The 6,842-nt window shown below is 42.0% G+C and overlaps 1 protein-coding gene and 2 non-coding genes across 3 annotated transcripts; all 3 read right to left on the bottom strand.

The window, feature by feature from the left end:
- Nucleotides 1-57: 57 nt before the first annotated feature.
- LOC145446203 (COP9 signalosome complex subunit 7b-like) lies at nucleotides 58-2,879 on the bottom strand. The gene has a single exon (XM_080324439.1). It carries the CDS (start codon nucleotides 1,949-1,951, stop codon nucleotides 1,109-1,111), a length of 843 nt encoding a protein of 280 aa, XP_080180565.1. The 5' UTR covers nucleotides 1,952-2,879; the 3' UTR covers nucleotides 58-1,108.
- Nucleotides 2,880-5,229: 2,350 nt separating this feature from the next.
- LOC145447446 (5S ribosomal RNA) lies at nucleotides 5,230-5,348 on the bottom strand. The gene has a single exon (XR_013917589.1). It is a non-coding gene; the product is annotated as a 5S ribosomal RNA (ribosomal RNA).
- Nucleotides 5,349-6,266: 918 nt separating this feature from the next.
- Nucleotides 6,267-6,385, bottom strand: LOC145447445 (5S ribosomal RNA). The gene has a single exon (XR_013917588.1). It is a non-coding gene; the product is annotated as a 5S ribosomal RNA (ribosomal RNA).
- Nucleotides 6,386-6,842: the final 457 nt, after the last annotated feature.

The raw sequence follows: 6,842 nt of genomic DNA, 5'->3' as shown, positions 1-6,842 counted from the left end.
TATCATATTATCAATAGTAACGATTAATTCAATTCTTAACATACAGTTCCCATCTAACTAAGAAAAGTGACAGCAATTTGAATATAGTAGCTGACTGGTGGCAACCAGCATGTCATTCAAACAGAGATCCCAAAATGTGCATCTAGTCTAGGGGATGGCTGCTTTGAATGTAACTTTATGCTCTGCGGTAATGGGATATTAACAACATGCAGAGTAATTAATGATCATGCCATGGTAATTATGATAACCAATCCAATATATAGAAACAAAAAACCTTATATTAACACTAAACAATTAAAATTGAAAACATACAGGTATTGGGCAATGGTTTTACACAATAACAAGTAGCCAATTTCAACATTGAGACAGATTGAATCTTTAGAAATATATTTTCTGCCGCCAATGTTACCGGTATGTATGAAAACATAAAACGAAATATTGGTAGAGAATATCACATATACTGGACATTATTACGTTGATGCAGGTAGAAATTGTAATGCTACGTGCTAACCAAATGCAATGTCGATAGTACTGCTGTGGACAGGACTAGTTGCAAATTTGTATGGAGCGCATAATCGCTGAGATATGCAAAATTCGGGAGGCAAAAGACAATTCGTGCCAAGTCAGCCGACAAAAGCGTACCCTCAAACTCAAACCAATTCATAAATAAGGCAAGGCAAAATCGAGTACTATTCCGTGAGTCGAGTTGAGTATTGACTAATTATGGATGGGTAAAATATGTAGCTTTGATGCAACCACATAGAATATGATGCCCAGTTTTTCGTCACATCAAACATAATTCCATAGTTTTTTCGACCATACCTATTTCATTACACTTTGTGAATATGCTGTAGGTTGATCGCGGGTTCATAGATATGTCATTTCCGCTAAAGTGGGTAGCTTTTTACAGCGTGTTTCATAGGCCGCGAACTACCAATCGAGATTTCTAGGCCTCCACAATGGAAAAGTCTCGAAATTATAATTCTTGTTGATAATCGAGAAAATTATCTCTCACTCTCGACTCTAATCATTGGAATTAGTACCCGATTCAGATTCAACTAGTGAATCATTATGCCCAGTCCCAGTAACAATGCCACCAGTAACATATCTAGTTCTTAGAAGACCAGAGTTTATTCACTTGGCTACCACGCAGCCCTTTCATTTTCATCTTCTTTGGCCTTTCCGGTCCTGCTGATGGCAAGGGGGACAACATGTCGTTAGATGATAAATCCATATCCTGCCCAGCGGCTTTGATCGTTTTGCGTATGTTTGTAACTTCTTGCTCGATATCCTTTTGCTTCTTCTGACTCTCCTCCAAGAAAAGGTTAGCGGATTTGACTTGAGTTTGAATGCTCGACATCATACTGCTACACGCACCACACCATGAGGATAAAGTCGCCGATATCGTGTCAAGGTTTTCTTGACGTATATCGCGTCCTATTGTCCAATCTACCTCGATTCGAGAATTCTGTTGGTCAAGTTTACCACGAATTACATTCGCGTAAATGGCAGATATCAACAAATCTTCCAGCTGGCGTGTGTTATTCATATCTAATTCTATTAACAATGCGTTATACGGAAGGTATTTCAGCTTGGTGGCTAGTGACGCGACTGTTAAGTGTCTTAACTTCGTGCTCATAATATCGGTTAACTTGGGAAGAATTGCTGATTGGGATTGATAGTCTTTGTAAGATCCGTAAGCAAAAATGTTCAGCAGCATCAAATACGGTTTTGAGGTCGGATCATTCCCTAAATCTTGGACGGCTGGTAACTCCAAAAGTTCTCCGAAGAAATAAATATCCTTTGCCTCCATCGCTTGGCGTATCAGCTCTCTCAACGCGACGCCTTTGGTTGATTTTGCCAACAGCAAAAATTGCTCGAGCTGCTTGTTTGAGCTGAACGTCGCGGTAATCCCAGTGTTTGGATTCTCTTTAGGCATATTTTCATCCATCTCGAGAATCTATATCGACACAGAGTTCCTCTCTACTGTAAACGTGGCTGAAGTTACGAAACTCTGAAATAAGAATAGTGCAGATATAACACAATAAGTCATCCATGCATCTGAAGTAACGGTAACCAATATGTTCAATTTGTGTCAGCGTTGCTGGAACGAGGGGGCGGGTGATTCAGGTTTCCCAAAAAACTTTCAACCTTGAATATCAACACTTTCAAGGTCTCGGCTAGAGATCTATCATTTTTGTGGTACATAGTAAATTTATTCGAAAATAGCTAATTTGGGTTTGAGTCTACGTATGTCGTGAATGTTTGGGGTAGACTTATTTATGGTGTGTAAGCTATAGAAATAGGCTGTTTATGGAGAAGAGTTGGAATGCTTTTTTAATCACTCTGATCTTGAAACTATATGGTAATAATCACCTAAGATGGAGCGTTTGAGGTGTGGGCCATTCAGCAGGTTATGATATGGGCCGACCCATACCTCAATAGGCGATTGCCAGTGAACTCGGCAGTTGGTGAATTCGGCCCTCGTTGAACTGGGCCCTCGGGAAATTTTGTATTAACAACTATTAATATGAACTAGTAATATTATGATGGAGTGATTTGTCAATGTTGTACGGAGGTCAGGGCATGCGTTGACGTGATCATGAAAAATTTGTTGATAAGGAACACTGGCTTGTCGTGATCGTGAAATGATGAAGCGCCGCTTGATCTTCCAAAGCTCTCACATACAACGCCAAGATCCATCTTCTCGCATCACTTACGCTATCAAATTACCAATACCACTGAGCGTTGCGTTATTTCCCACGGCTACCGGGCTACGTAATTCGTGATCTAATCACGCTGTGACTGCGTGATCTACGCATGCCCTGACCTTCTTACAAGATTGACAAACCACGAGATAGTAATATTATTAGTTTAATATTTCATATTATTAGTTGATAATACACTTTAATACAAAATTTCCCGAGGGCCGAATTCACCAAGTGTCCAGTTCACCAAGCGCCGAGTTGGTGGGGCAGAATTCACAAGTGCCGAGTTCACTGGCAACTCAATATGCTGGGGTAGGGTAGGGACAGCATATCATATTGAACCGTCTTTGATGGGGTAGTTGAGGCGAAAGTAGTTTTAAAAGTCATTTTCATGTTACATATTTTCCGTTACCTGGTTTCGTTATGCTGTGTGACTTATGAAATGATCAAAACAGGAATTAAGATGAATGAATTGTTTATTTCCAGATCAGCTTCATCAGTTTATGGTAGGTGGTAGCTGTGAGTGTGACAAGAATTGAGGTTTTTTTGGATAATGAATACCGGTAGCATTTATTCATTCAATACACTATACAGACAGCAGAGACAGCGGCCCATACCTACTCACTCTGCCCTACTACTGAGTGTACCGTAAGCTGTTATTGCCAGCCAGAAACTTCTAACTTATTTCGGCAGTCACACACAGTTTGACCGTAGGGAAAAAAGAATCATATATTGAAAATTTAATCGTGAAATCTGCCATGTGGTCATCCAGACAGCTGAGACAGTTATGGTGGCCAGCGGCATTAACTCCCTCCACATACAACGCGACCGTATTCAATGGCTAAGCTAACAGAACAAGTCATTTACGACGTATGGTTTTTAGGTGAACCTTCCGCATTTCTCATACTCTCGCCCTTGCACTCTAGCTTTACCATATTCGCCATTTATAAGAAAGCAATGCTTTCATTTCACATCTGAGTGACAAACTATAGATAACTAATCTACAGGTCAATTATCTATAGCCAAACTTCTTCGGCCCATCCGTCAGCGCCGACATAATATTCCAGTACAACCAAGACCAAAGTATGCTCGCATTGCTCGGCTCATTGTTGCAGATTATCCGGTTCCGTGGATTAATTCACGTACCTACGGGGCTCGTGCACTTTCGGACCAAGAGTGGTTACCGACTAGCGGCGAAAATCACTTTTTGGTCCGAAAGTGTACGAGCCCCGTCCTGGTCCGTTAAAAATGGCGGTGAGATTTAGGCTGCGTTCTATATGACGTTTACTAAACGATTTCAAAACCATTCGTGAAAACACGACCGTTCGAAGTGAACCTGGTTTCGGTAATGCTTTCAAAATCACCCCATTCCGACTCGTGCTTTGCCGCGCCTATGGTCTCGAAAATCCCATCATTCGTCTCTCTCGCTCGACCACGGAGGGTTTTCGTAGTGGCGCGAAACGCGAAGTTATTTTCATGCTAGCAGGCTACTAGGAACGTGTGTCTTCGTGGTAGGAGCTGGTCGACAACGGCATTGGCAGGGATATCTAGATCAATCAATCAGATTTATTAATATTTTCGTCGTTTCAAAACATCACAAGACTGCGATACAATGAAAAGATAGGAAGGTGTCGAAACAACTTGCATGGAGTAGCCATTAAGATCAGACACCCACCTTAGCCTAGGCGAAGTAAATAAGAGGCATGCACACTGAATGAAAAGTAATGCAGAGAATACAAGACGCAAGCGACAAAATGAGGTGGCATGTGGCGGAGGGCGAGGTCGATGTTAGGTCGTGGTCCGGTAATCCTGAAGACTAGCTAGTATTGATTTAGAAGAAATTGCTTGTATTTCGACTTGAATGCGGACACCGGACATGCTCGACGACTGTCGGATAGCCGGCGAGATGCTGTTCCACAATTGGGGTCCGGCATACTTGATAGAGCAATGCGTTTTCTTGTATTCAGTCCTGATCATATGGTAGTTGTTCTTCGATCTAGATATCCCTGGGTATTGGTGATAGAAGTGGCAGATATTGAATAGCGGTGCTATTGAATTGATTGGTAGTAAGTAGGTCGATCATGGCAAACAGAGTATGTATTTTGTGTTCACGGTAGTTCGTAGATGACGAGTCGCCAGAAAAGCAGATTGTCTGATTGCGCCGAGGCACTTTCGGACGAACTGGAGAGAAACGTCTGCTAGCGGTCGAATATCATTGGCATTATCCTGCTTTTTTCTTGTATCTGGTCGAAAAACACACGGTCGAGTTGGCTCTCGCTGTCAGAGTAGTTATTTTATTGCACTTTCCGTCATGTCAAAACAGTACGAGATTTTGATATCATGAAAATGTGTTAGGCCTAGTACAGCTACAAACACGAATTACGCGCGAGTTCATAATTGAAATAGCGGTGGCCAGCAAATGATTCAATTAATATTGGTACGTGCGCATGCAAACAAAACAGTTGCAATCATAAAAATACAGCATCGCAGTGAAATTGATCGAGTTTGTACGAAAACAAAACGCCTACGGCACCCGGTATTCCCAGCCGGTCACCCATGCAAGTACTAACCGGGCCCAACGTTGCTTAACTTCCGAGATCAGACGAGATCGGGTGTATTCAACGTGGTATGGTCGTAGGCGACAGTGGTGACAATCTGTGCCGTTTTATGTGACATTTTCCGTTTCTCTCAGGCGAAATGTCGCCACGCTGCCAACGAGACGCCAGAAAAGCAGAACGTCTGATTGCGCTGAGGCCCTTTCGGACAAACTGGAGGGAAAAGTCTGCTAGCGGTGGAATATCATTGGCATCCTGCTTTTTTCTTGTGTCTGGTCGAAAAACACACGGTCGAGTATATGCTCTCGCTGTCGGAGTAGTTATTTTATTGCACTTTCCGTCAGGTAAAAACAGCACGAGATTGCGATATCATGAAAATGTGTTAGGCCTAGTAATAATAATAATAATAATAATATAATAATTTATAGAGCGCCGAATATAACAATATTACATTACTACACTAGGGCGCTGTACATAAAAGGCAATAAAATATAAAAGTAAACGTTATATATAAAAGACGAAGTGCATATAGTTGTAGGGCGCAATGAACACTACTCTAGTCCGAACGCCCGTGTGAATAAAACGGTCTTGATTTTGCGTTTGAAAACATATAGCGAGTCACATAGTCTGATAGAAATTGGAAGATTGTTCAACATAATGGCGGCCGAGGAAGAAAAAGTTCTCTCGCCGTAGGTCGATGTTCTGACTCTTGGAACTGACAAGAGCTTTTGCGACCGAGAACGTAGCGCTCTTCGGGGATTATAGCTCACGAAGATACGCTGGCGCACTTCCCTCCATGCATTTGAAGACGTACAGAAGAAGCTTGTATTCAGACCTAAATTTCACGGGTACAACTGCAAATTGCGCGCGAGTTCATAATTGAAATAGCGGTGGCCAGCAAATGATTCAATTAATATTGGTACGTGCGCATGCAAACAAAACAGTTGCAATCATAAAAATACAGCATCGCAGTGAAATTGATCGAGTTTGTACGAAAACAAAACGCCTACGGCACCCGGTATTCCCAGCCGGTCACCCATGCAAGTACTAACCGGGCCCAACGTTGCTTAACTTCCGAGATCAGACGAGATCGGGTGTATTCAACGTGGTATGGTCGTAGGCGACAGTGGTGACAATCTGTGCCGTTTTATGTGACATTTTCCGTTTCTCTCAGGCGAAATGTCGCCACGCTGCCAACGAGACGCCAGAAAAGCAGAACGTCTGATTGCGCTGAGGCCCTTTCGGACAAACTGGAGGGAAAAGTCTGCTAGCGGTGGAATATCATTGGCATCCTGCTTTTTTCTTGTGTCTGGTCGAAAAACACACGGTCGAGTATATGCTCTCGCTGTCGGAGTAGTTATTTTATTGCACTTTCCGTCAGGTAAAAACAGCACGAGATTGCGATATCATGAAAATGTGTTAGGCCTAGTAATAATAATAATAATAATAATATAATAATTTATAGAGCGCCGAATATAACAATATTACATTACTACACTAGGGCGCTGTACATAAAAGGCAATAAAATATAAAAGTAAACGTTATATATAAAAGACGAAGTGCATATAGTTGTAGGGCG

This window comes from Botryllus schlosseri, chromosome 9 (genome assembly GCF_051294905.1).
Source record: "Botryllus schlosseri isolate E-star chromosome 9, Bs_hap1, whole genome shotgun sequence".
Lineage (NCBI taxonomy): Eukaryota > Metazoa > Chordata > Ascidiacea > Stolidobranchia > Styelidae > Botryllus > Botryllus schlosseri.
The sequence above is the reverse complement of the archived record's forward strand: the minus strand, read 5'-3'. Positions and strand labels throughout refer to the sequence as shown.

Coding starts and splice junctions, on each gene's coding strand:
- LOC145446203 (XM_080324439.1), bottom strand. CDS start 1,951: ATGGATGAAAATATGCCTAAAGAGAATCCAAACACTGGGATTACCGCG.